This window comes from Topomyia yanbarensis, chromosome 1 (genome assembly GCF_030247195.1).
Source record: "Topomyia yanbarensis strain Yona2022 chromosome 1, ASM3024719v1, whole genome shotgun sequence".
NCBI classification, from domain to species: Eukaryota; Metazoa; Arthropoda; class Insecta; order Diptera; family Culicidae; genus Topomyia; species Topomyia yanbarensis.
Window position 1 is genome coordinate 215126530 of NC_080670.1, and position 27951 is coordinate 215154480.

Consider the following 27951-nt stretch of genomic DNA (forward strand, 5'->3'; position numbering starts at 1 on the left):
TCTGTGTGTGTATGTATGTGTGTATGTATGTATGTGTGTGTATGTGACCAAAAATGTCACTCATTTTTCTCAGAGATGGCTGAACCGATTTTGACAAACTTAGTCTCAAATGAAAGGTGCAACCTTCCCATAGGCTGCTATTAAATTTCTAATGGATCCGACTTCCGGTTTCGGAATTACAGAGTGATAAGTACGATCACGCAGAAAATGTCGATTTTAATAAATTCTGCAATGAATGCATAATGGTGAAAATTTTTCCAAAATGTGACCACAACCACTGCTTCGATTTGTAGTACTAGGTCACTAACAGCCATACAAAATCTCTTTGGTCACATTGGCCACCATCATCGGTTCCGGAAGCCCCGGCGGAAGTATCCAAATTCAGAATAAGTCACATCGGTTTCTCGGAGATGGCTGGACCGAATCAACCAAACTTATTCTCAAATGAAAGATGTTGCATCCCCGTAAATGGCTATTAAATTTTATCCCGATCCGACTACCGGTTCCGGAGTTACGGGTTGTGGCATGGCAAATTGTGATTCAAACCGATACTGCGATGAAAGCAAAAAAGGTAAAAATTTCGCTAAAATGTCTCTCAAACAACTTAAATTTGCAGTTCTAAGTCACCGACGGCCAAACAAACTTTCGTTGACTACATTGACCACTATAGATGGTTCCGGAAGTGCCCGGGAAAAGCGGTCATTTTTCAAAACTATCAAACTCATATCAGTTTCCCGGAAATGGTTGGGCCGATTATAACGAACTTAGTCCCAAATGATAGCTGTATTATCCCTACAGATGTCTATAAAATCGCACGGATCGCTTATATGGTTCCGGAAATATAGACTGAACCGTCCGGTCACATATGAATTTCCCATATAAGCCGGAACTCAATTTTTTTTTCAAGGGAGACCTAATAATTTCAGAAATCTAATTCGTATTTTTGATGCCAAACATCTTTAAAATGCATGAAACTTCGAGATTTTATGTTACCTCGAATTTTTTTTTATAAAAATCGACTTTTTGGGACTTTGCAAATTTCGCACCTTTTTGCCTTTCTCATATAAAGAAAGGCTATGCAATCACTGTAAAAATCGACTTTTTAACCGAGGCCCGGAGGACCGAGTGTCATACACCATTCGATTCAGTTCGTCGAGATCGGCAAATGTCTGTGTGTGTGTATGTATGTGTGTGTGTATGTGTGTGTGTATGTGTGTGTGTGTCATTTAAACTCACACAATTTTCTCAGAGATGGCTGAACCGATTTTCGCAAACTTAGTTTCATCTGAAAGGTATAACGCTCCCATAAGCTGCTATTGAATTTTTAGTTGATCGGACTTCCGGTTCCGGAGTTACGGGTTGAAGAGTGCGGTCACACAGCAAATTCCCATATAAACTGGTACCACCATGATGTTCAAATGATGTAAAACATATTAAAATTGATGTAACATTACTCTAGTTTGCGGGTCTGGATCACTAATGATCAATCAAAGTAGCTTTGACCACATTGGCCACCTATGACGGTTCATGACGCCCCCGGGGAACCCGCCAAGTTCCTAAGCTAATATCACACCCATTCCCCAACGAATTCTCTACCGATGTTTACAAACTTGATTTCAAATGAAAGATACAGTAATGCCATTGACTGCTGCTGAATTTCATTCGGTTCTGACTCTTGCTTCCGGAGTTACAGGGGTGTTAGTAAGGATACACTGGAATTTCCCATATAAATCGGTACAATCGTAATACCTCAGAGGCTAAAAACTATTGAAATGGTCACCAAATTACTTCTAACCGCAGATCTAGATCACTGATTGCCAATCAAACATTCTTTGAATATATTGTCCACTATCGACGATTCCGGAAGTCCGGAATTCCGCGCATATTCCACAATTAAAGTCACATCGGTTCATCGGTGCTGACTGAACCGATTTTCTCAAACCAAGTCTCAAATGGTAGGCAAAATATGCAGTTGAGTATTGCGTCGCCGCCCTTCCCCGCCCCCCCCCCCCCGCCTTGCCCTTACACGTCCCTCCTTCATCACTCCCCTCCTCTTGGACCACCCTCAGGCCCGCATATCTTTCATCCATCCCGTATACCGAAATAAGATGAAGGATTTCTCACGCATCCTCCACTCCCACTCTACTAACCCCCCATTCCCTACACGTTCAAACCCATTCCACCAACCTTTCCAAATTATAATCACATGAAGATAACATTGAACTCATGCTTATTAAGCTAATTAAATATTATTCTTTTGCCTTTCTCATATAGAAAGGTTATGCAATTGCTTCAAAAACCGATTTACTAACCGAGGCCCGGAGGGCCGAGTCTCATATAACATTCGACTCAATTCGCCGAGATCGCAAAATATCTGTGTGTATGTATGTGTGTATGTATGTATGTATGTATGTATGTATGTATGTATGTATGTATGTATGTATGTATGTATGTGTGTATGTATGTATGTATGTATGTATGTATGTATGTATGTATGTATGTATGTATGTATGTATGTATGTATGTATGTATGTATGTATGTATGTATGTATGTATGTATGTATGTATGTATGTATGTATGTATGTGTGTATGTGCGGATTTGTTAACAAAATGTCCACATCGGTTTCTTGGAGATGGCTGAACCGATTTTTACTAACTAAGATTCAAATGAAAGGTATAATATTCCCATAGGTTGCTATTGAATTTCATTTTCAACCGACATCTTGTTCCGGATTACGAGTTGAAGAGTATGGTTACAAAACAAAATTTGTTGATTTGTCCACATCGGTTTCTCGGAATTTTCTGAACCGATTTTGACAAACTTGATTTTAAATGAAAGGTCCATCAGCTGCTGTTGAATTTTGTGTGGATCCGAGTTCTGGTTCCTGAATTACAGGGTGATACGTACGATCACGCAGCAAACCCCGATTCTAACGAATTCTGCGATCAATGTAAAAAGGTGAATTTTTTCCAAAATGTAAACACAACTGTTGAATTTGTAGATCTACGTCACCAACAGTCATTCAAAGTCTCTTTGGCCACACTGGCCACCATCGACGGATCCGAAAGCATCCAAATTCAGAATAACGGTTATATTGGTTTTTCGAAAATGGCTAGAACGATTTGATCAACTTAGTCTCAAATGAAAGGTGTTGCGTCCCCGGAAACTGATATTAAATTCCTTCTCCATCCGACTTCCAGCTCCGGAGTTACGGGTTGTGGAGTGCGATCACACAGAAAACTCCGATTCAAACCGATACCTCGATGAATGCAAAAAGGTGCTCTTACCAAGTGTAATAAGAATGAAAGACATTTCCATAATGTTATATTGTACGAACCAGTTATTAAATCATAGTTTGGAGAAATGAGAAAGGCACAATTGCACCTATAGGTGAATTAAAACAGGTTTTTTCAATTTAATATTGATGTTTTTTCTTTTACAAAGTTTTAGAACTCGAAGAATGATTAGTTTTCTTGTGTATAGTTGTCATGTCGTGTATAATAAAAATGTAATATATACATTTGGAAGCTTATAATGAATATAAACAACGTGTTCATGATTGAGAAAGGCGCAATTGCACCGCTAAGTGGATTAAAACAGTTTTCGTGTACCCCTTTCACTGAATATGTCCGTTTTCCCAAAGGCGTTAGTATAAAGGTATCCAGCCTTTTACATGCCATAATGGCGGTCCAAATTGTTCAGTTCATAATACGTTTAATTGCCCTTTTTGATACGTAAAGAGTGTGTAGTCTTACGTAAAGAGTGTGTAGTCTTTGCTTTGGTATCAAAGACGGATTCGAATTGGCTCGAGAAGTAGACTTTTTTGACTTTTCGTTGCGTAACTGTTCTCTATAAACTCTCGACAAACATATAATTACAGCGTAAAAGCCAACTGTCAAAACTCTCTTTATAGGGAAATTCCGGACTAACCGTTTCTGGCCAAACACAGTTCGCAGCACTAAATGTAAGAGAAAACTTTTCTCTTTTGTTTACTATCAGAATCTGTGATTGGCAACCTGGATAGAATTTTACAATAGCAGTTACCCTACAAACAACCATAAAGCAATAAATATTATAGTTATTACTGTTTCAACATTGTTCGATGCCAAATTCTCACAGTAGATTTACAATAAAATTTCATGCAACAAAAAATTTCACTGTTCAGCAAAAACCTGATACAGTGGATTCACATTAAGTTTTACTGTTTTCGAGAAAAAAATGTATAGAGAAAAATTGATTTTTTTAATGTTAAGATACATAACCACCCCCCTTTTTCACTGTAAAAGTTTGTTTTACATTGACATTTGCTGTAAAAACGTTAAAGTTTATTGTTTTTGTATTGTAGCATAACACTAAAACTTACTGTAAATTATTGTAAAATTACTGCACTGTCACAGTGAAAATCATTGTTTTGTTACTGTACATTTCTATGCGGGAAGTGACCGTTTGTCCGGAATTTTCATTCAAAGTGAATTTTGACAGTTGGCTTCTGCGCCGTAATCATACGTTTGTCGAGAACTGTGCGTTTATTGAAAAAAATGATCAATATGTGTACATGCCTTTGAAATGTTATACACCAAGCCTAACACTTGACGAAACAGGAGCAAAACCAATCAAATAATACGCACCAACCCTGAAAAAGCTGAAATTTCATCGAATTTCTATGTTTTGTAGGGAAAAGGAGACTGTCATTGTGAGAAAAAACGAAAAAAGATACCATTTCTTCGGTGCAAAGTGCTTGTGTTGTGCGTGAATCTTTATAGAAATATCCACGAAAATGGTTAGTAAATTGTCCAGAAACATTCAAAATCGCTAGATTTTTCCGCTAGTTCTCACATACAATCAAATTGGTCCGAAATACAAGAATTCCCGGATCAATAAATTCAATTTTTTAAACCGGCTGCCGTCGGGCAATGGAAACCACACGTGAGAATGTTCCATCTTGTGCCGCATCGACCCACGATTTTTAAGCCCAATCTAAATACGAAAATTGCATCTATTTGTAGAAACACATTCAAAGTTATAAAAACCGCATTGAAAAAAGATCTTTCCCGTACAAGATCACTACAAAAAGCTTATCTGCTTCGACCTAGCGAGAAGCATTAAGCTTGTTTACACCCAGTGAGGTTATGTTGAACCGATGACTAATCTTTCTCCGTTTCTTATTTTCCAGGTCTCACTGAATCCGGTCCGCATACTGAAGAATGAAGCCGAAGAGGAACGGGCGGAAATCGCTCGGTTGTCCTCTTTCGTGGGAGCGATTGCCATCGGTGATCTGGTAAAGAGCACACTGGGACCAAAGGGAATGGACAAAATTCTCGTTTCGCACGGTCGCAGTGCCGGTCAGATTCAGGTCACCAACGATGGGGCCACGATTCTGAAGGCTGTCGGGGTAGATAATCCGGCTGCCAAGATTCTGGTCGACATGAGTCGCGTTCAGGACGATGAAGTTGGTGACGGAACTACCTCGGTTACGGTACTGGCATCGGAATTGCTTCGGGAGGCGGAGAAGCTGATTGAGAAGAAGCTGCACCCGCAAACGATTATTGCTGGATGGAGAGAAGCGACGAAAGCGGCCAGGAACACTTTGATTGCCGCTGCTCAGGACAATTCCGATGATGCTGAGAAATTCCGAGAGGATCTGATGAATATTGCTAGGACTACGCTGAGTTCGAAAATTCTTTCACAGCACAAGGAGCACTTTACCAAATTGGCTGTGGATGCTGTTCTGCGGTTGAAGGGATCGGGCGAAATGACTGCCATTCAGCTGATCAAGAAAACTGGAGGTTGTTTGGAAGATTCCTTCCTTGATGAGGGTTTCTTGCTGGACAAAAAACCCGGAGTGCACCAGCCGAAGCGCGTTGAGAATGCAAAAATTTTAATTGCTAACACGCCGATGGACACGGATAAGATTAAGGTGTTCGGATCGAGTATCAAGGTTGACTCGATGGCGAAAATTGCGGAGTTGGAGGTAAAAAAAGTTTTTTTGTTAATCAAACTAATTCTAATTAGTCTAATCCACCGTAGGTTGCCGAGAAGGAGAAAATGAAGGATAAAGTCAATAAAATTCTCGGTCACAATTGCAATGTTTTCATCAATCGTCAACTGATTTACAACTATCCGGAGCAACTGTTTGCCGATGCTGGTGTGATGGCTATTGAACACGCTGATTTCGATGGTATTGAACGTTTGGCGTTGGTCACGGGTGGTGAGATTGTGTCCACATTCGACAATCCGACCAGTGTCAAAATGGGTCGCTGCGATCTGATTGAGCAGGTTATGATTGGTGAGGATACGCTGTTGCGTTTCAGCGGAGTACCACTGGGAGAAGCCTGCACCATTGTGATCCGTGGTGCCACGCAGCAGATTATTGACGAGGCAGAACGTTCACTGCACGACGCTTTGTGCGTGTTGACTGCAACAGTTAAGGAGACACGAATCGTCTACGGAGGAGGCTGTTCGGAAACGTTGATGGCTACGGCTGTATTCAAAGTAGCAGCTGAGACACCTGGAAAGGAAGCTATGGCTATTGAATCGTTTGGGAGAGCATTGCTACAGCTACCGATCACGATTGCCGACAATGCCGGCTATGATTCGGCTCAGTTGATCTCGGAACTTCGTGCAGCACATTCACAGGGCAAAGCTACTATGGGATTGAACATGTACGAGGGTAAAGTGGGTTGCATGAAGGAACTAGGAATCACCGAATCGTTTGCCGTCAAGCGGCAGGTGTTGATGTCTGCTGCTGAAGCCGCGGAGATGATCCTGCGTGTGGACAATATTATTAAGTGCGCGCCAAGAAAGCGTGTGCAGGATCGTGGTCACTGCTAAATGTACTTCAGCACATTTCCGCGTTTTTTTGTGTGTAACCGATTAGTTTTTAGCTGTCACTGAATGACCGAATCGAAGACCGATTTTTGTTCACGAACACATACATTTTCTCACATTAACTTATCATAGCCACTTAATCAATATTGCCTTCATTTTAAACTGAAGAGCTGCTGCACACTAACCTTGTTATAAACAATTAATAAAGGTTCTACATACTCACCAGCCTGTGAAGTTCTGATATGTTAACTGAAAGAAATTTTTCCATGTGCTTCTAACCCAAATGCCCAGGAACGAGTTCCAAATCTGTAAGTTTGAACAGTTGTTCAAAGTGCATAGTAAAACATATTTTATCATTGCATACTGTACTTGAGGAATTTAGGCAAATTACAAAGGAAAACAAGAATTTGAAACATGTATTAGTCATTAAATTATGTTCATAAATGTAATTTACAAGTGATTTGTATCTTGGACTCATTTTCCAACCTAATGCAATAGGGAGTTTTTATCTGGCACGTGAGTTTGAACACCAACAATTTTTGAAATTTAAAGAACGCTGTATTTTTGAAACTTGCAACAAAAAAATTAAAAAACATTTTTTAGCTTGTGTACAAGTTATTGTTGAAGCATCGAAGCAACCTATGGATAATGTAACATCATTCCGTTGCTATGTACCACCTCTAAATCGGAATGATCGAGAAGAATGTTTTCATTAGTAGTTCTTCTCAATTGAACAAGTTATTTCTTTTCCAAAAGTGTCCCCATGCTGAAAACCTGAAAACCATCCTATATATTTTTTTAAATGCCTCGTTATTCACCAAGTTTAAATAATGTAATAGAATACAGGACGCCGTTATTCTGCGCGTCGCGCAACCACTGATTTCAAGTCACCACAAACGACTTTTCTCACCACACGTGAGACATTCGTTTAATGTCATTGGGTAATCTCACCTCATCCGTGATTTGTCATTGGTCTGGTTAGGGAAAGTGGAAGTATTATGGGAACCAGTAACACAAAACTGATCTTAAAAACCTTGAAGCACACAGCGGTGGATCGTAAAAAGGACTTCCAATTTCCATTGATGAAAAAAAACAAAAGTATTTTCATGAGAATGGTGTTTTATATATCCAGTTACATGTTCAATTGCTTGTATGCTAATTCAGTAATAGCTATAACATCTAATTTATTAATCTTGCTATTCACTATTCATGTAAAGGTGGAAACGTGATCTACTATAAATGGTTAGACAATACTTAGACTGAAAGGTATTTAAAAAGCGAAACCAAACTAAACACCAACTCAAAGAACTGACTGCTACATAACGAATTCTATCTTTCTCCGGCGAACTGCATTCTAAGCCATACCTGAACAGCAACTTCACTGAATTCCTTTACCTACACACTAGAACATTGTAACTACATAATGTTTGCAAATAGTAGATAAATTTTTAAGCACATTTGGATACTTATTGAAACAATAACATTAAACTTAATCCACTAGAAGAGCCTTCCGCTTTAGGAGATTGTGCAATCCATGTCGCCATGTTTCGGCAGAGCCTCGAGCACTGAAGCAACAGCCCTCGCGATGTAAGTCATGGTTCCGAAAGTTCCACTAGGGGCACTATCGTACAGATGCTGACAAATGTACGCTGCCCCTCCGCAAAGCAGCATTCCCGAAGTGGTGGTTTCACGAATGTCCTTGTTCTTCGCACAACATAGCATGGCATCTCCATGAACCTGACGTTGATCCTCGAGGAACAGTTGGTTCGCCTTGTGAACCAGATGTTCCACGTAGATAATATCGCCCAATGATGCAACGATGTTGTGCTCGGTGACAAGAGTTAGAACCATCAGTGCTTCGACCACCAGCTGGCGATACTCCGGCTGTGGAATACTGTTCAGGGCCGTTTCCACTTCCAAAGCAAATTTAAGCTCGTTAGGTGTCATTTCTTGAGTAAGACTTTGCGGTAGAACGCGACCCTCGATGGCCAATCCCTGACAGCGCTCAAGTACTGTCCAAACCCTAGGATAGAAATCCCTAGGCACACGGTTCAATGCTCCATCCAATCGGCGACGTCTCAACCATTGGCCCTGCCGATCATCGATCGCGGAAGCTTCAACTTCCTCTGCTTCTTTACCGAAACCAATTTGACTCTTCTTACTGACGCGACTCGATTTGCAACTTACGATCGATATATTTCCTCTGGCGACACTGTTCACCGCAAACTCCTTACCACTGAGAATGTGGTGTAGCAAATTTTTCATCTCGAAGGGTGACAGGTTTAGCAAATGTTCCGAAGCCTGCTCTCCGTCACAGTTGAGCGTTCTGGACAGCTCTTTAGCCATAACTTGAATTATGAGACCAACACGAAGTCGTAGCATCTCGTGGAACAACTGTGGCTCCGTACGAATAAACATAGCCAGATAAACCAGCAGCTCCTGGGTTAACATCGCCGTACTTTCGTCGTCACCATACGCCTCGTGGATCAGTGTGCGAAGCTCTACCTCCGGCAACGGAGCTGTGATTGTATATTCGCTGTTCGGTGGCATTCCGACTGTGACCTAAAACAACAATGCGTTGAGGATAATTATTTTAATGACTTATTCATACTGACCTGTTTCTGTCGGACGAGCAAATCCGTTACGGCCTTGGCCAAATCCTCGACTCGTTTACCCAGCATCCCGGCCGTGTGACGCACCAGTCCCCACATCTTCTGCTGGCAAGCCTTCTCGTACAGTCCCTTGAGCAGACCCCGGACAGTGACGACGCGACCCTCCTCCAGCATGCCTTGAGATTGGGAATCATCATTAGCACCGCCGCCTACGACTTCTGCCGTTAGGTCAGCAAACCAACCAATTCCATGCGAGGCACAGTTTCATCATCGGGCCACATCAGCACAAGCAAGTTGCCGCGACGAGTGCACAAAAGCATGTAGTTGTATAGTTGTGGGTGAGTGGGTGGGTGTGTGATTGGTTGTTGGTACAACAGTAGATGCACGAGTTTGACTCGGATGATGTTGAGCAGAAATGGCAGCACAGTCAAAGATAAAACATTCACAAGTGTGCGAGTGTAGATGTTGTGTGTGTGTGAGTGACATTTTGTTTGTGTAAGTGTGTTCGAAACGAGAAACCATGTTAATGAGAATGCAATAAAAGATTGTTCCTAAAATCGACTCGGAAAATAATCCGCACGTGCATAGTTGTATCAAATTTTAGAATTTTTACTTCTCAATGCTCTTTTCCTTACTCGATTTTGACGTTAAATGTACCATGATTCATCAACTTAAGGCACGTCTGACGTCTCTGAAAGATAGAATAATCAAATAAGGTGAAGAGCATTGCCCCTGTTTAATTTTAAATACAAACAAAACCCAAACATACGTGGTTAACGCCAATTTTCTCTATCAAGCCAAATGATTGCGAACACGAAGTACTAAACAAATCAAGCGGATCTTTTACCGTTAGCATAAGCAAAATCGTTTTGGTCAAATAGATTCCTTTCTATTATTTACCCGTACTCTTGTTTATGCGATGAATACTAGATTCGTAATTCGTATTCTTGTTTACGACAGCAACAAGAATAGGGGTGATGGATTATATAACATACCTACCCTCGAGACTTTTAGCGCTACTAACAAACTTTATAACCATTCTGATAGTCCTTTAGCACAACCTGGTTTGACACCCTATTCAATATACTATCAGCATTCAGAAACGACCGTAATACCGATTAAGGCTGCACGAGTTCTCTGAATGCATAGGTATTTTAACAAGATTTTTTAATGTGAGTGAGAATAAACGCAACGATTGACGTGAGAAGAAAAAATTTACTTATTTTGTTCTTCCGGTTGCTCACATCGAGAAATGTTATTAGAATACCTATGCATTGAGAAATAGCGCAATCCTAATCAATATTACAACCGTTTCTGTATGCTGGTGTCAAACGAGGTTTTGATGATCTTCACGCGCCTCGCACTCCTAGGCGTTAGAGCCCTGAGAATGTTAGTACTCTCTAATCAGTTAGCTACTGAATCTTTCTTTGTAACTTTGGTCTGGCGGTTCAGAGGATAGACGGTTACTAGAATCATATCACTAGCTCTGCAATTGTCCTGTACACTAAGAATCGGCCAAGAAGTTTGTTGAAACGTTCGTCTTGAAGACTATTCCGTACACCTACCAGCTTGCTTTAACGGTACCAAACGATTTGTGATATTCTCGCTACAACACACAATTTTCGATAAACATCCATAACAAATACCGACATCGGCACTGAAAGTTATGAACAAGTTCAAAATTTCATATTCTGTTCGCTTTTCCTGTCCTATTCAGTTTCTCTCAAAACGATTTTGCCATACTATCTTTCAGCAACGGAACCCTATTTCAGTTTCCATCATGTCACCTGTATTGAAATCCAATCCCTGTGTATCCACCAGATGCTGCAGAATATCACCCTGCTCTTCCAGACTCTCGGTTTCGCGAAGCATCGCAATTAGCTCCTCGACCTCGGCATTCTCGAAATTTGTCTCCGTTGCCGCACGATGTCTTGGCAACGGTTGAATCTGAATCTTAGGTGCTACGAAATAGGAAAGATCGTCAATATATACCGTTAAAATTATTTTCTTCGTAAATCGTCTTACTAGCAGTGGTGGCCGACGTTTGAATGAGTAGTTTCTTAGTTTCATCAATAGAAACTCGCTGTTCACCGAAACGTGTGGGCTGATTCGGTGAAGGATCCCGGGAGGCTGCCACATTGCCATCCTGATTAGGTTCCAGCCACTGGGGAGTAATCGAATGCGATAAACGTCGCTCGGTTATGCTGCCCTCCATGCCGAGGGTTTCCGCTGTGAACAGACAATATTTAATTTACGGTATACTGATTACTAAAGTTAACTTACAATCAACATTGATGGATCGTGTTTTCTTGATAGCACCCTTGACGGACATCCGACGACGTAGGTTCCTCGGTCTCAGTCCGGACGATCGAATCGAAGTAGTTGAAGCGCGATGGCTGAACGAACGAAGCAGATGTTCATCCAGATAGGATTGCACTGCCGGGTTGAGTTCTTAAAATTTTAAGAAATTTAAATAATTGATGAATCATTTCACTATCAATGGTAGGCAATTGTAACTTACTATCCGGATAACCATCCTCCTGACTGCCTAGGAAACTCAGATCGGTGATGGCCGACGTATTGATGAAGTCTCCTAGATTGCCCAAAATGACTCGGGTGCCGTTGATGTAACCGGACTTTAGCTTCTTCATCGTTTGCATCATCGCCAGCGGAACCTTATTGTTGTCTGAGTACGATAAAGGATCGATTAGTGGGTTGTATAAAATCTTCAAAAAGCTAGGGTTTTTCGTAGGATAGGAGCACACAACATGAAACACATAGTACTAAGGGGGAAACCAACAGAAATATTAATCCACAACTAGGAGGACGTTATCTCGTTAGGTATCTGCTAAGCTAAAGCTACTTGTTAGCAACCAGATTACTCCCACCAAATTTTGATCACCACCAATTTCAACATTTAGGAGGGTAGATTCGATTGAATAAATGTATTTGACGTGATTCAACTTTTAAGCACCTTCAACAGTTTTTCAAAAACATTTACAGAATCAAAATTAACCTTTTTCAAGCTAACAGATACACAGCGAAATCGGTTGCTGCCTAAAAACAAAATGTGAACTCTCCGTTTGCTACTAAGATCAAACATCACCAAAGTCGTTTAAGATGAGTGGTCAAAGCAAACCAAGTGTCTCATTTTGTCTTGGATCTACAAGAGATTCAACTGTGCATAGTAGTCCACCACCAATTAGATCCCAATTTTGTTAACAGATCTACTTGAACCTCTACATTTATTAGAAGGGAAATTCAACTACGATTAGTTACATACTTTATGTTAGCAACATCTTTGACCAACCGCTCATCGTCGCTAGTACCGTTAATCTGACAGATTGGAAAAATCGCTAGTTGTCCAACTATAATCGTTTCAAAATGGAATGGTAAAATAAACTCTACGAGAAAGGTGGGACAATACATTTTCCGTTTTTTTTTTTTTCAAATTTATACCATTTGTAACAGGAGTGTTAAATATGAGGAAATTCAAGATTCATCCAATGCTGACTTATGTTTGACTTATGTTATGTTTTTGTTGAAATAGATGAATTAGAATGATTTCATGATAAATTGCACACACAAATGGAAGGAATCCAGTACGCCATAAATACTGAAAAACGGACGGGTACTATAAATGTGAGTGAACCCTATACACAACTAACCGCACAAGGAGTTGTTCAATAAACAGTCTTGCATAAACTTAAAATAATCCTAAATGTAGCAACATCGATTTTGGAAAAGAAAAACAGAGTTTTGGAGTTACAATTTCATATTGTTTTGCTTAAGGACATACTTGGGAAAAAAAATTGTCTTCTAAATAAAAAGGAAGCCATTCGTTCCAGCTAGATCTCTTTGTTATCACCATAAATTAGTTAAGCTATGAACCATTCGTCACCGAATCAGTTCGAGGAGGACAACAGAGCTTTTTGTCTCCACCAATAATTAAATGACAAAAGAAACGAGTTATTCTAACGATAGTCTCTTCTAGAATGTTTGTTCTTCCTCTCAACTCTGAGCCATGTGTACTGCCCATAATCGCACGTTTGTCCCATATCCATATAGGACTGGCTTGCGATTATGGGCAGCAAAATCGATACCCTACCGTGTGAAACTGATCACATTCGACAAGGCAATCAGCGGCTATTGTTTAACGCTCAAGCAAGCACAAATACAATAAATACGACACATAAATATAAAGAATACCAACAAAAAAATAAATTTGCAGCACCAAGACGAAACTAAAACGAGAGATGCTCAACAATTCGACAACACAAAAGAAAGAAATTGACTCAAATAATGGAAGATGAAATGAGATGCGGTTTCAACGGACATCCCTGCGGCGTACGATTGATGACGATATGACAATGGATGAAGTTCGAGTAAAAATTGACTAGTAGTGATGACAGAAGTAGTAGTTGTAATTACCTATAAGCCAATGTGTGGCAGTCAGTGTTATCGTCGGACGGCCAAGCAGATGGTGCCAGCTTATGCTGAGGAACGCAAGAACGTCCATGAAATTACTGACCAGCAGTGCCGGATCGCGGGACGTGTAATACTCGTCATAGTCGAATATCTATCCACGCATTCGTCGATGATGGCAATTCATGAGCGACACGTGTTGAACGACGACACCAGTCACCAATTGTTTATGTGTGAGTGCGTGTGAGCGCGTGCGTTCAAATGGGGTCGATTACAGTGTAGCCCGCCAGATGGCCGAGACGACGTGAAATGGTTTGAATTTTGAGCGCAGCCAATATTGATCAAGAGTGAAATGAAATAAAAAAAAGAAGAGAAATACTGCCAATTAAAGCTGCCCGAGAATGATACGCCAATTCGTTTCGTTTTGTTTCGATGACGCTGCGTCCAGCGGGAGCCCGGTAAGATTCGTAGGGTTGACGACGGCAACGAAGAGCGTTAATTGGTGAAAGACGAGTATCCTAACTCTAGGAAGGGGGATATCTAGCTGGAGATACTACATCAAGGTTGCAATGCTGATCAAGAACTAGTTCAGCTACTAGCAATAGATTTATAGAATAAGGAAAGCATAGTTTAAAGGAAGATAGCACAGAACTTTGATCCGGATCACGTCTAAAGCTTTGTACAGCATGAGCTCTACTATAAACATAAACCGGTTGGCTGCAGAAAACTTAAAAAATATATGATGCATGTTGTAAGGAGATGTCAAGCGAAGTTGTTCCGATGATTCTGTTCGTCAAAAACATGATTTAACATAATCGAGTTCTGTCTCAATTTTATGTACTCAGATCAAGCCGCTATTCGAGGGGGATGATGATTCCCATAAATTCGACTATGACCGTAATACTCAATGGAATGGAACTTCGCTTGACTTCATCATACATCAAAGGAAAAAGTGCAACAGAAATACTACAGAAAACGTGAACAGGAGGGGGAAAATCTACACTTACATACGAGTACAGACTGCTCCGAAAAGTGATAATACTTGCTTAATGTTTAAACGAAAACAATCGTTCTGGGCAGAATGTTACATCCCGTAGCTAGAGAAGGACCCTTCATTACCACTTTCATTTTTTGAATAAACACTTATCTTTACGTTCTTGAGGATTTTTGCACAATAAACTAACATCAATTTTCACTTCTGGGTCACAAAAACGTCTACTTCATGACGACGATGGGTTACTAATGAAAATTTTATTTATCTCTACAAACAGTTAACCGTTGCTATAGGAACAAGTAGTTAACCGCTCCTATAGGAAATCATGGCTTACTTCAAATCTATTTCTGTCTATGATGTACGAATCACACGATACGTTAGCTTCCCTCAACGGAACAGAACATCAAGGTTACGTTGTCGTTCCGTCAGCATAAGTTGAAAGTTTTTCGTGTGCGCGTTCACACGTTTCGCACATCAAAACTTTCCGTGTCATTTGGTGCACGAATGTTTCTACGAGCTGCACATAACAAAATTTGACGTGCTATTGATGTGCTTACAGAGACTGAGATTTCCCTTGTTTACGTTATACTAAATAGGCCATAAAAGCATATGCATCGGATCGTTCCGGTCTTATCGAAAAGGCATAAAAATATGTTTATAAATCATACTAAAAAACTTTATGGCTAAATTGCTTTTCAGCTAAGCTACAATACATTTTTGCGCAAATCTAGAGTACGATTACTTTTCGGGACAGTCTATACTCAAGGGAAAAAATGCCAGATATAACCCAACCGACCTAGATGTACGGTTTTCAGCACCAACGTCAGCAACGGACGACCGAGCAGATTCTGCCAGGCAGATTTCAGAAAGTTTATTTCCCCCTTCAGGAGGTCAATCATCAGTTCGTTGTCGGAGGCAATGTAGAATCGGTTTACGTCGGAGAACTAGGTATACAACAACAACAAGTAGTGAGTAAATATTTCCCAGTGAAAGAATTCAAATCAGCTGCCTTCCTATAGATCGCTGGAAGCAAAATTGACTCTCCGCAAAGAGCTTATAGAGAGCATTCAGTCTGTACGCAAAACAATCCAACGGAACATACCTGAGGCGTAAAGGCGAAGATGCGATCCTTCAACGAGTACAGCTTACTGGTGCTAAGAATACCAACGTCGCGAGATTTACGACCACTGAGACCAAGCTTCTTGTTGCGGCCCAGATACGTGTAGAGATGGCTAAGCACGCGAGCCGGCTGAACTTCAATCGGAGCTACGTCGCCAATAGTTTGCACGTGAATTCCGTGCTCGGCCAGCTTGTCACGAATGTCGTTGTCTTCGGCAAGGATGACGACCTGTACAACCACATCAGGCTTCTTCTGAGCTCCCAAACGACGATTCAGTGGATCCAGTTCACCGACCGCGAGAAATCCCTAAAAGTTATCCTGTTTATAGCAGCAATTCAAACTAACTTTATCCACACTAACCTCTTGAAGCAGTTTGCCCAAAATATACAACGACTGCCCCCAGAGAAACGGACATCGGCCAACAACCATCCGCTGTTGGGAGCCCGGATTTTGATATTCAGCAGCCATAACGTCTTTCGAAACGGCATACAACTCCGGCACAAGACGCATACCCTCCTCTGTTTTAACCAATATATCTTCCAACTTCTGCGCGTATTCCGCAACGTCCACCTTTTCATTTTGAAACGCCTTGTTCAGAATCAGATAGCAAAAGAACAACGGCCACTCGCTCTCAACCTTCTCGAACATTCGCAGCTCCCAGGGTTCGTAGTAAAGCCGCGAGACATCCTCGTTCGGGGTTTTGTAGCCATCACGGAGAAATCTCTTACAACCATAGCGACCCTGAAGTCGACTAACGATCGCCTCCTGGGTGGATTCTATCAGCTGAGGATCATCGCAAGCAAAAGCTGGAAATCCGATTACCGAAAGTAATCCGGCATCCAGCTCCTTGCTGTTCGATTCCCTCGGAAGCATCGACTGCAGCACGGCTTGACATTTGTGAGCCTCATCGGCCAACACGTGAATTACGCTGCCGGAACCACCCCGAGCTCCAAACAAATCCAGTTCGTTCATCGCTTCCAATGCAGCTTTGGCCATTCCAATAGAGCTGGCATTAAGCTCTGTCTGACCGTGGTTCGATTTGTCTCCCCGTTCCCAGATGCCGTAATCCGGAATGCAGTAAGCAGATTCAATGTAAAAAACCAGATTCTGAACAAAGGACACTTCATCCAGTGAAAAAACGATCTGCAACCCGGATGCAGTCATCTGTGCCAAGATCAACAGGTACAGCGAGATGGCATCGATCTGCAAGTGACCCCATTCACCATCGCCGACCACGGTTTGGCCATTTTTGCTGTTGTATTTGGCATGAAGTGAATCATACGGGTTCTGCGATATCTTGAACCGTTCAACCTTATCCTTCTGATTCATCATCGCCATCAGTAGTCCTCGCATTAGCTTCACACAGCACTGCTCCAGTTCGTACGCTTTGGCACGATCCTCATCCTGATCGGCGATCTTCTTGTAAGCCATCGAAAGCCCCCAAACGGCCAGAATGCAATACACGTTGTCTCGAACCTGGAAACAAGTGCACAATAATTATGAAGGGTTTTTAAATCGATATGACCTTGAGTCGGAATAAAACCGCGAAAGCAGTGCTGCCAAGTGCAAAACAATTTCTACCCAAACTTCCGCTCATGCTGACCCGTGTGGCAACAAATAAAGCGATTTTCTAAATTCTTGACAATTACCCTAAATAAAGTGCCGATGGTACATAGGAATTTGCGAACCACAATTCTTAATATTAGTCTAAACTCTTACGGTTTGTCCCGCAACTCCTCTGCCCGTTTGGCAGCGCTGCACGGATATAACAAACAAATTATAGCAACTAAGACCGATCGTCAAACGAAGCCTGCCTTACAGGAATTCAATTCGAAAAACGAGATAGTTACCCAGGCATGCGGATTCGTAGGGCTGGCCGGGAACAATCCGGTAACTGGCTGCTGGTGGGCCATAATCAAACGATGGACGATCCGTTGGTAGTAATCCAACCGGACTCCGGAATTACTGCGACTCCTCATTTCGGTTCCTGCTGTCCGTTGGTATGATCAACTAGAAATCGAAAATTGAATGAAAAACACACGTTCACAGGAAATGACTCAATTTCACACATAGCTTACGAAACCCTTACCTTTAGACTTCGCTTTTCGAATGGGGAAGAAAAAACTATCCAAAAAAGAAACGATCTTTTCGGGCTGGTTCTCGTTCCGATCGGGACGGATTTTGCGTGCTTCAGCAGCGGAATAGCGTTACACCACCAGGGAAACTGTTTTCGTTTGGTTCTAGAACATTTTTCCTAGCTAAATACCTGCTTAAAAACTTATTCTACTGTGCGATGTTGTCTTTTTTCGGTGGATGCAAAAAGGCGACAGCAGAATGTCACTTGAATGTCAATTCAATCATCTGCTGGCAGCGAAGAAGAAGCAAGCCGACGGTGAAGTGAAAAAAACAACGCGAATGAGCAGTTTGCATTGTTTGTCTGTTTGTTTTGCTCGCTGTTTATCCAGATTTCACTCTTTATACTTCATGCGCGAAACGTGCTCCTTCGCTGCGAGGGGTAGGAATGGTTCGTTGAGTTGTATGTTCAGTCTGGGTTACACAAAATTGAAGCTGCACAGCAAAGTTCAGCCGGAAAAGCTGAGCTGTAACGCTGACTGATTCTAGTTCTAGGGCCAGATCACTCTAGAAATGTATAACAAATTTGCATCAAATTAGAAAAAATGCATTTAATTTCCATTTTTGCACCAACTTTGAAAAGTTTGTTTAACAAACGTCCTACTCTGATTCATTTTGTTCGATGTTTTGATGAATGTAGGGCAAAGCCCTACAAAAAATTATTTTGTATAGAGTACTTGACAATCTGTAACTGTATTAGTGTGTTCAACGATTTGTTTTCCTCCACCTGTCATAATTTCTGATAGGTGAAGGAAAAGAAATCGAAAATAACTTTTCGATCAGATTATTTGTATTGTAGATTCATACCAGCCGGTATTGTACGTCTCCGAAATAAGTTTCAACGTGATACAGAGCGTTTAAACACTGTCATAAATACTTTTGGCCAGCAATTTCAAACGTTTAAATTGACTGACAGTTTTACATATGACAACTGGAGGAAAACAAACCCCCAAGTAGTGTGAGTGAAATCATTTGCATAGAACTCTATAGGGTTTTGACGTCTTACACGCAACTCAAAATACATTATGAATTTCTATTTTGATGGAAGGAAATGTATTTAATAAAAGCAGAAAACGAGGTGGAATTATCCAGCGAAAGCACTTAAATGTGAGAAACCGGGTGTGCTCGTCACCATACTTAAGTGCTGAACCTTCCGCAAACTGTTGTGTGAGAAACCGGGTGGGGTATTCACCACACTACTGTTTGATACCGAATCTGAAAACCATAAAATGTTTGTCATCAATGCCGTTTCCGGCAATCAAAAAAGAGCGTTTTAGTTAGCCAAATAAATTGCCCCGAAGGCATACTTTATTACGCCAAACCTGCTCTATCAAAAAGGTGATTTACTCTACCACCGCCCTGGCTACCTAACTGCTGAGAGGCATTCTACTCTAGCGATACATATGTTTATGTGTATATATGAGAAGTGAGCAACGTAGGTATGAGAAGTGGCAACATCTGATTCATTCATTCTGTTTGTACTGTCCCGAGTGGCAAGAGATACTACGTCCTATAAATAATATTGGTAAATTGCGTATAAAATATTCTCAATATTTCAACATTTAATTTAGCTGATTTTTAAAAATGCATCACAAGTAATTTGCCCCTAGTTCTAGTTCGTATTCCAACTTCAGTGACACAACCGGTTGTAGTTAGAACTGGAACACTAATTAGAACCAGTCGGATACCAGCTCATTTGCGGCTTAACTTTACCGGGTGATCGCATCTGCAATAGGAAGTTACCGCAAGAGAACCACAAAGTTTATAGTATTGCTTGTTACACTAAAAACTGGATTCTAACCGCAATACGCATACATGTGTTTTGACAGTTCGCAGTTTTAAGCACAATCGCACATTGAAAGTTCGGAGTCCGGGTTAGTGGGAAGTACGCAATAGTAGTACAAAGTCATGCGTGGTCGGTCGATGCATGTTTTATTTTTTTTTGTAGCACCGTGTAGTTTCGAAATACAAAAAATATTTTCAAGTAATTTTATCACAAGATGGCGAAATTTTACCATCGGCAGGTTTATTTTTTATGGCGGATAGATTGGCACGGCCGGAATCTATTTGCAGTATTTTTGACATAGAACCAAACATCCAAATGGTACAATAGCATAGCACGAACGTAAGCTTTTTCCGATTAGAAATTTTTCTCGTGAAATGGCACAATTTTTGACAAAAAAACACTGGAAGAGCCATAAAAATCGACAGTAGGTGGTTTATTATAAAAAATTAAACCCTGAAGAAAACCGCAAGACTTTCTGAACACTTCAGATAGAGAGAATTGCTCTAGTTTTTCATTTGAACGAATTGGATCTATTCTTTACGGTGCTCACATTGCCAAAACAGGAGTACAGTACGGTATTATCACTAGATGAACGATGTTCCTTTCAGGGAGGAAGCAATAATACATAGAAATTGTCGAAGTAAAAATTTATAGCCTTACTGTTTCCGACTGGTGCCTATCTGGAGGTTGGAAAGTTTTCCGCTCATGTCTCGACAAACATATGATTACGGCTTAAAAACCAACTGTCAAAATCCTCTTTGGAAGGAAATTCCGAACAAACCATTACTCGCCAATCACAGATGCGGGTAGTAAACGAAAGAGAAAAGTTTTATCTTTCAATAATTGCTATGAACTGTGTTTAGCCAGTAACGGTATGTCCGGAATTTCCTATCAAAGAGAATTTTGACAGTTGGCTTTTAAGCTGTAATCATATGTTTGTCGAGATGTCAAGAAATGAACACATTCTTTACCGAGAAGAAAGAAGACCACCATCTACAAGTTCAACTTTCTTTTCGTCATATCAATCGGTTGAAATTCCTTTCGGAAATACACCTCAGTACAAGCATGCTTTCGATTCTTGAAAATTCGAAATGCTGTCCGATGCAGTTTTTTCAAATGAAAATTTACATTCTTACAACGTGAAAAATATTCTCGATCATAACGTAAATCCTCTTGTAGAAATGCACCCCAAGTGAATGAGAATAACAAATGATTCAACGTTAAGCCCGACCATCTTGTATTTGTTCTCGCGTCATGAATTGGGTCATTAAATGAAGAATAAAATTCTTCTTTTATTCCATGAACCGATAAAGCTCATTTTTCTACATAACATGAACATAACAATATATATGTTCAACCTTTAAAACTTCAGAATGATTTTTAATTGATTTTCTAAAAGAATGTAAACACGTACTAGTTTGACACTATCGGTTTTCCTTTACAGTGCATTTAGCCACATGGGTTAGCATTATTGACAGTTATCCCAGCAAAAGGATAGGGATCAAGGCAGTTCAAAGGAAGGTGTGGTCGTAAAAATGCAGTTTTATAAAATAATTTTTATTTGATATTATACGTACAAAAAAGTGAAAAAAAAATCGTTTTCGTGTCAGTATACGTGAATAAGAGTTACTTGTTCAGCTCTGGGATGGGACACGAAGATATGAAAAAACTTGCCAGATAGACAATGGTTCAACTAGCGAAGGTCTAACTAAAAAGCGGTCCAGTTGAAAAGTGTCCAATCAGCGGATCACAACTGTATTAATTAATGTCTCCCGAACAGAAAGCAATATCGAAATTGATCGTAGAAACGTTGAATTTACAACAGTTTTATTTGTTAACAACAACTTTTCTTGTAACATCATTGTACTTATGATGAAGTCCTTCATGCCTCCAAAATCTACAACGGAAAAACAATGTAAATCGATGTTTTTGATTTCAGAATGTATGAGAAAAGATAAATTTTTTCATTGTTACATCCCTTAACGACCCCCCTTTTTCCATGTAAAAATCGGGTTTACAATGAAATTGGATGTAGAAACAACAAATCTTGAGCGTTTTTTCAAAACGTCATATCTGCAATGAGTTACTCTCTTTGTTTACTTTCTCTTCTGTTAATAATTCGGTCACTTTAACATTTATCCCTCAACTCTTTGCATAATATGCTAGTTAAAACCACCGTCTTTCGATCTGTACTGTAAAATAAGTGAAAAGTATTATAGTGACACCGTAAAAATCGAAAGAGAAAGTAAACAAAGAGAGTAACTCATTGCAGATATGACGTTTTGAAAAAACGCTCAAGAAATGTGATTAAATTTCCATTGTAAATTTTCCAGAATAACATGGTTTTTCGTTGTAATGTAACAATAAAAAATGCTGTAATACTGTAGTGCATTTCTATTCGGGATTGCACCCCGAATATTACCGAATACCAATGTAGATAATGTACCGAGCGTTTTGGCTTTCGGTGTCGATGGCAATCATATCTTTGATTCGTTTTGGTATTTTTTCATAACCCCTGATTTTCGTTTAATTCTTTGGCAGCCCTATCAGATGTAAACACCTTTTATGAAATGTCATAACCAGCCCTCTTGCAACCCTATTAGGCAATCCATGAGACGTTTCGGATCAGCTGATTATTTCTTGTTTACTTATTCTGACGTTACTCCGAGGGGTGCGACGTCCGACAATATCGTTGATTCGATCCAACATCAAACGAGTCGGACTAACAAAGTTGTTTGTCGGACGAGTTTTTCTGTTCGCAGGAGTAGACTTGTTGACAGAACCCACCGCTGAATTGTCAAACAAACGTCTAATGGATTGCCTAATACCATCATATGGAGTTTGACAGCGACCTACATATGTGGGGCGTTATAGCTATAAAGCCCCAAACAAAGAATTATGTTCGGCACTATACACGATATTCAAGCATTTCACACGACGTTTTGCATCTTGTGGGATGATTTAACACCATATTATTCAGAAAAACAACATTTATTAACTAATTACAGCTTTTAATCATTCGTTTCAAAATTCATGTTTTGATTTCCATGGTAGTGATGCTGGCTGTACAGAGACGTCGTCCTTGACAGGGGGCTGGTCATAACAGAAAACGTGTTTAGTTCGGTTCAGCTTTAGGAGTTCAGTTTATTGATAATTTTGAATCGAATTGAACGGTTTCGAACCCGTTCCCAAATTACGAGAACCCTTGGTTTGGTGTCGCCGGGCTTTAGGGATCAGCCTTTCAATGGCCGGATTAGAGCTGATTATCGGTACGTACGAGGAGTACACGGTCGGATACAAAGTGGAACCATTCAAAACGGTATGTGCCGATTTATAGCTTACCTCGTGGTACTGACACAGTGGCTGTTGTCTGTTAATTTGCAGGATCCCTCCCGGCAGTATTTAAAGGAAAATTTCTCTACCCACAATCACACGGCATCGGTTAGGGTGCTGGCGAGCTACGATAAATATCTTGCTTCCGGGGGAGCGGACGACAGGATCTGTGTGTTTGATTTGGAGAACGGTACGTTGAAGGATGAATTGCTTCATCATAACGGAACGATCAACTGTTTGACTTTTTCACCCGATGGAAGCTATCTGTTCAGCGGAAGCCACGATGGAACTATTTCAGCTATCAATATGAAGAAATTGATGGTGGATAAAACGTGGAAGAATGCCCACAGCAGCGCGGTTCTGTGCATCACTATTCATCCGTTGGGTAAATTGGCACTTTCGCTGGGAGCAGATATGACTCTGCGAACATGGGATTTGGTGACTGGGAGGACGATATACACGCGAGGTCTACGCAGTGACCCCAAATACGGTGGAAGCCTATCCTTGGTCGAGTGGGGCCCTGATGGAAAACATTTCGTTCTGGTCGGAAATCGAGTGGTGGATGTCGTCTCGGTGGAAACAACCAAGTCAGCCCGCACGGTTACTTGCACGAGCCGACCGGCTTCACTCTGCTGGATTTCCGAATCGGAGCTCGCAGTCGGATTGGATGACGGTCATCTAGTGATGTTTAACATATTTAGCGAGGAAGAACCGGAAAAGTTCCGAGCATACGAATCGCGACTGAAAGCGATTGCGTGTGTGGGTGGCAGTCACCTGGCAGCGGCTTCCAGTGCCGGAGATATCAGTCTGTGGCAAATAGATGGCAGTAATTTTCACGAGCTGTGCACCACAAACATCGGATGTCGGCCGACCTGTCTGGTGCTGGTGGAAGCTGATCGACTCGGATTGCATCGGTATTTGAAGCAGCAGACTGACAACAAGGACGAACTGCGACAGCAACTGAAGAAGATTCACTCGATTGGGAAGGTAACGGTTGAACATGAGGATGATTCGGCACAGGAAGCGACTAAGACGGGGAAGAAGAAAAAGAAACAGCCATTGGGGCAAAAGCAGGCACGCTTTACTAGTACTCCGGTTGTGAAGCCAAAGCAGAAGTTGTCAGCTGTGGACGAGGCGGAGTCATCAATTCAACCGGCGAAGGGTACGTCGGTGAAGAAGATGAAAAGGAAATCGGCGAGCCACGCCATGAGTTGGGTGGAGGAAGATGTTTCGCCGGGTGTAGCAGGAGCAGGAAAGGAATAGATAACCACGAAGAGGTTTTGCAAAGGAATCGAAGGAACTTTGAGTAAAGCCTATATTGAAATCGAGAAAAAGAGCAACAAGTGTTCATTACGTTCATTACCATGTTTCAGTTTGTTAGGCTTGAAATGTTAGAATTTCCAATAAACCATTTTTTTTTGTTTTATCGGATATGTATTTACGTTGTTGGTCACAACTTTGTAAAAAAGTCCTTTTAAGGATATTATACATACGAGCCACAATATAGCTTCTACGCCGCACACACCCCTCTCCCCTGCCTAACCGTGTATCTGACATCAGCAAATATAAAAATACGTCTTACAATACACTAACCTTGCCGGTGTACCACGAAACTGCTACTTGAGGAAGCTAGAACATTTTCCTATACAATCAACCCGAGTTTTGAACAGAATTCCATATGGAGCTTTTATATTGTGCGAAAATATCACCTCTCTCCACTTGGGGTTTCTTTTCGAAGCACTCTTATTTTTCTTCTCATTTTCAGAACACTTTTTCAAATAAACTTTAATCACACATCACTGAAAAAACACCCGCGAAACTTTAATCGTTTACTAACTAAACTTCAAATTTTCTACCAATGTGTAGGTGACCGAAGGAAAATGTCCGAAAACTCTCATTTGTGCGTTTGAATTTTCACCTCGAACTCCATTTTTTTCTCAATGTAAACAAGCGCGTCGGTGCCTAGCAACAAGCGTGCGCTCCTGCCCAGTTAACCGCATTCCGGAACCGGTTCGGAATCCTGAATGGAGTCAGTATGGATTCCAAATCAAATGCAACAACCGATTCTGAGTCGGAATCGGTTGTTGAATTTGATTTGGAATCCATACTGACTCCATTCAGGATTCCGAATCAAATTCCGAATGGTTTGACCGGGTGGCTTTCACATATCTTCACTTTAATTCGCATGTCGTTTTGACGTTGCGATGCAGCGGTTGAAGACCAGACAAAAATGTTTCGGTACTGACACTGCGTTAGGTTCATATTGAAGAAGGTTAGATTTGTTGGGACATCTCTTTGTTGGATACAGAAATTCACGGGTAAATAGAATTTCAACTCGAACTACGAAGAGCCGTTATAGATGAGCCTCAACACGTCTTATTCTCTGTTTTTTCGTGCAGAACCGCCTCGGAAACGATTGAAAATTTAATTTTACTGTCAGCATTTAAAAAAAAACCAGGACAACTAGATAGCACGTAGGTTACTTTGATCGAAATTGACACCTAACTGCTAACATATTGGATATACGGTTCTGAGAGGTTCTCGCAATGTTGACAGATGTCCGATTTGTTTAAATATAGCAAATCCAAATCTATTGTGTGTTCATTCGGCAAAGCAAAAACGGCATTAGTTTATCGGCAGCTCGACGATGATGATATAGGAACTCACCATCAGTGCATGGAATACTCCGGCGGCTGAAGATGGTTTTAACAGTAAGGATAAAATTATGTTATCAACCGACATTCACATTAACGCTGTATGAGGGGCCAAAATGGGGCGGATCCATAAACAGAGTCATTTATGCGCAATCCGAAGGGACCGAGAATCTCCTTCCAACGAAAAGATCCAGCCAGTTGCATAACTCAATTTTTAATACTTTTTAAAGCACTACCCGATGGTTTGTGTGAGAAGGGCATTAGTTTATCGGCAGCTCGAGTACAAAAAAGCTGCTAAACAAAGTCAATCTGATCCCTCTCATTCCGCTAAAGATTTCTTTTGCCGTTCTTATTGCATAGCATCCGATAGCATTATTGTCGTTTGTTTTTTCATGAATTTATTTTTTCTTCTTTAATTAACAGTTTCTTCCTTTGTTTGTTGGAATTTAGCTACTTGACGTCAAATAATTGTATTATTTTCTGTTACATCTTCTGCCTGGTATTTTGGTACGACTGTTCCAAAAAGGTGCTCTACTCTCTCTCTCTCTTTAATTTTGAGAGGCACAGTTTCCAGATCTGAACCGTTAAACCCAAGAGCAGCGCAAATGCTGCTAGATTGATTTGAATACCATGCAGAGAAAAATAAACAGAATCTTAAAGATCAAGATTTTTCGATACCTTCGTACTTCTACCACATTCGTAAAGCCGTTCTCAATTCAGTTTAGTTTCATAGTAAAAATTCTCTTCCTAGAGTGTTTTACTTCACTTGCTTCTTACGTCGTTACATTTAATATATAGGTATTCTTGTGTATAAGTAAAAATGGTTTCCTCTTAAATTAGATCTCTTCCTCTTGTTTTCTCTAAATGTACAGTACTGCCATTAGCAGCATTCTTTATCAATAGGATTTACTTTTTACTAAGTGTTTTTCCTCGCTAAATTTCCACCCCTACTTGCTTCTTTAAAGTTTACTTTACAATGCAACAATGTGTGCTCGTATTTTTCTTCGTTCTAGGTAATCTTTTTCAAAAACAGAAAACAGACAAAGCTTTGAAGTGTTACTCGCTTGTTTTTTTTTATCGTCCGATGATCACCAAATTTGTTGACCTTTGCACAAAAATGATCAAACACATCGAATATATGACTGCTGCACTATTGGCTAGCTAATCTTCTTCTCCACATTTATTAATTCATCCAAAAAAATTTTGGATGGCGCCACTCAACGCTCAAAGAGCTACTACAGCGCCATCTATCTCTGTACAACTATAAAGAAATACAACAAACATTGTTTTTTTTAATTGTTATTTTAATCCACTGTACAAGAATATGTTTTCTTCCTAAGCCTACCAACAGAAAAATAAAGAATAGAAACATGGACACTCGTTTGGAGACCCCTTCCTCGTATCCCGGAGACTAAAAAAACACCGCATTGCATAGCCTACTGCCGTGAGCTAAGACACGTTCCTCTCTCCCACACTGTCTCTTATGGCGGTCGAACCGGAAGGGTCCTTTTGAAAAATACGTGGTTTCCTTCCTGTGTCTGTGTATTTTGTTTATGTATATGTTTCTTGGATGGATCTTAAAATGTGTGTACTGTCCCGGATGGGGAACAAACGGGGGAGAAAATTCCCCCACTCCCCCTTCTCTGCTCTGTTTCTCTCACTACCAAAAACTCTGCTTGGTACTAATTAGACTGACATAATCCTATTCGATGGTGGTGTGTCTCTACCTCGAGGGACCGGGAGAGGCCCCCCGGTCGGCAGAAGCAACAACAACAATAATAGCAGAAGTGGCAGGTTTGTCGTCATCCGCGAACTGTCCTCAATCGTTCTTCTGCTGGCAGTAGAGCTCTTTCAGCGATTTCAGCTCCTCGATCAGGGCCTTGTTCTGATTTTCCAGCACGGCCACTCGATTCTCCAGGCACTTGATGTATTCCTTCTTCTTGCGTCGGCATTCGCGGGCCGCTTCCCGATTCTTCTGCAGGCGCATCTCCCGCTTGCGAGACTGATCCTCCAGCTGCACATTTCCGCCCATTACTGCATTGGGAAAGAGATCTATTGTTGCGT

General features: G+C 40.9%; 4 protein-coding genes across 19 annotated transcripts in view; 2 read left to right on the plus strand and 2 right to left on the minus strand.

Moving 5' to 3' along the window:
* The first annotated feature begins 4656 nt into the window (after positions 1-4656).
* LOC131692351 (T-complex protein 1 subunit beta) lies at positions 4657-7055 on the plus strand. The gene is made up of 3 exons (XM_058979349.1): positions 4657-4782; positions 5176-5973; positions 6030-7055. Exons 1-3 carry the CDS (start codon positions 4780-4782, stop codon positions 6831-6833), a joined length of 1605 nt encoding a protein of 534 aa, XP_058835332.1. The 5' UTR covers positions 4657-4779; the 3' UTR covers positions 6834-7055.
* An 876-nt stretch (positions 7056-7931) lies between these two features.
* Positions 7932-18337, minus strand: LOC131692358 (probable phosphorylase b kinase regulatory subunit alpha). Of its 4 annotated transcripts, none has more exons than XM_058979382.1 (11): positions 18071-18337; positions 17832-17991; positions 16342-17457; positions 15964-16287; positions 13874-14021; positions 11964-12128; positions 11726-11893; positions 11468-11671; positions 11230-11403; positions 9446-9618; positions 7932-9392 (listed from the first exon to the last, which is right to left on the minus strand). In XM_058979382.1, the coding sequence occupies exons 2-11, from the start codon at positions 17958-17960 to the stop codon at positions 8346-8348; spliced, it is 3648 nt and encodes a 1215-aa protein (XP_058835365.1). In that variant the 5' UTR covers positions 17961-17991; positions 18071-18337; the 3' UTR covers positions 7932-8345. The 4 variants fall into 4 exon arrangements, with proteins under 4 accessions (XP_058835365.1, XP_058835352.1, XP_058835359.1 ...); XM_058979369.1 differs by having other exon boundaries at positions 9446-9660; positions 18071-18336; XM_058979376.1 differs by lacking the exon at positions 13874-14021 and adding an exon at positions 15658-15805 and having other exon boundaries at positions 18071-18335.
* A 4662-nt stretch (positions 18338-22999) lies between these two features.
* Positions 23000-24658, plus strand: LOC131692381 (p21-activated protein kinase-interacting protein 1-like). Its single transcript, XM_058979393.1, has 2 exons — positions 23000-23219; positions 23285-24658. Exons 1-2 carry the CDS (start codon positions 23145-23147, stop codon positions 24494-24496), a joined length of 1287 nt encoding a protein of 428 aa, XP_058835376.1. The 5' UTR covers positions 23000-23144; the 3' UTR covers positions 24497-24658.
* A 1610-nt stretch (positions 24659-26268) lies between these two features.
* The window catches only part of LOC131692389 (cyclic AMP response element-binding protein B), a 32674-nt gene continuing 30991 nt past the window's right edge, over positions 26269-27951 (minus strand). For 10 of the 13 annotated variants that reach the window (XM_058979454.1, XM_058979438.1, XM_058979432.1 and 7 more), the window contains one exon: positions 26269-27939. In XM_058979454.1, coding sequence (XP_058835437.1) covers positions 27707-27939 — 233 coding nt within the window. In that variant the 3' untranslated portion in view covers positions 26269-27706. The remainder of the gene's footprint in view (positions 27940-27951) is intronic. The other 3 variants (XM_058979504.1, XM_058979489.1, XM_058979471.1) reach the window with 1 other exon arrangement.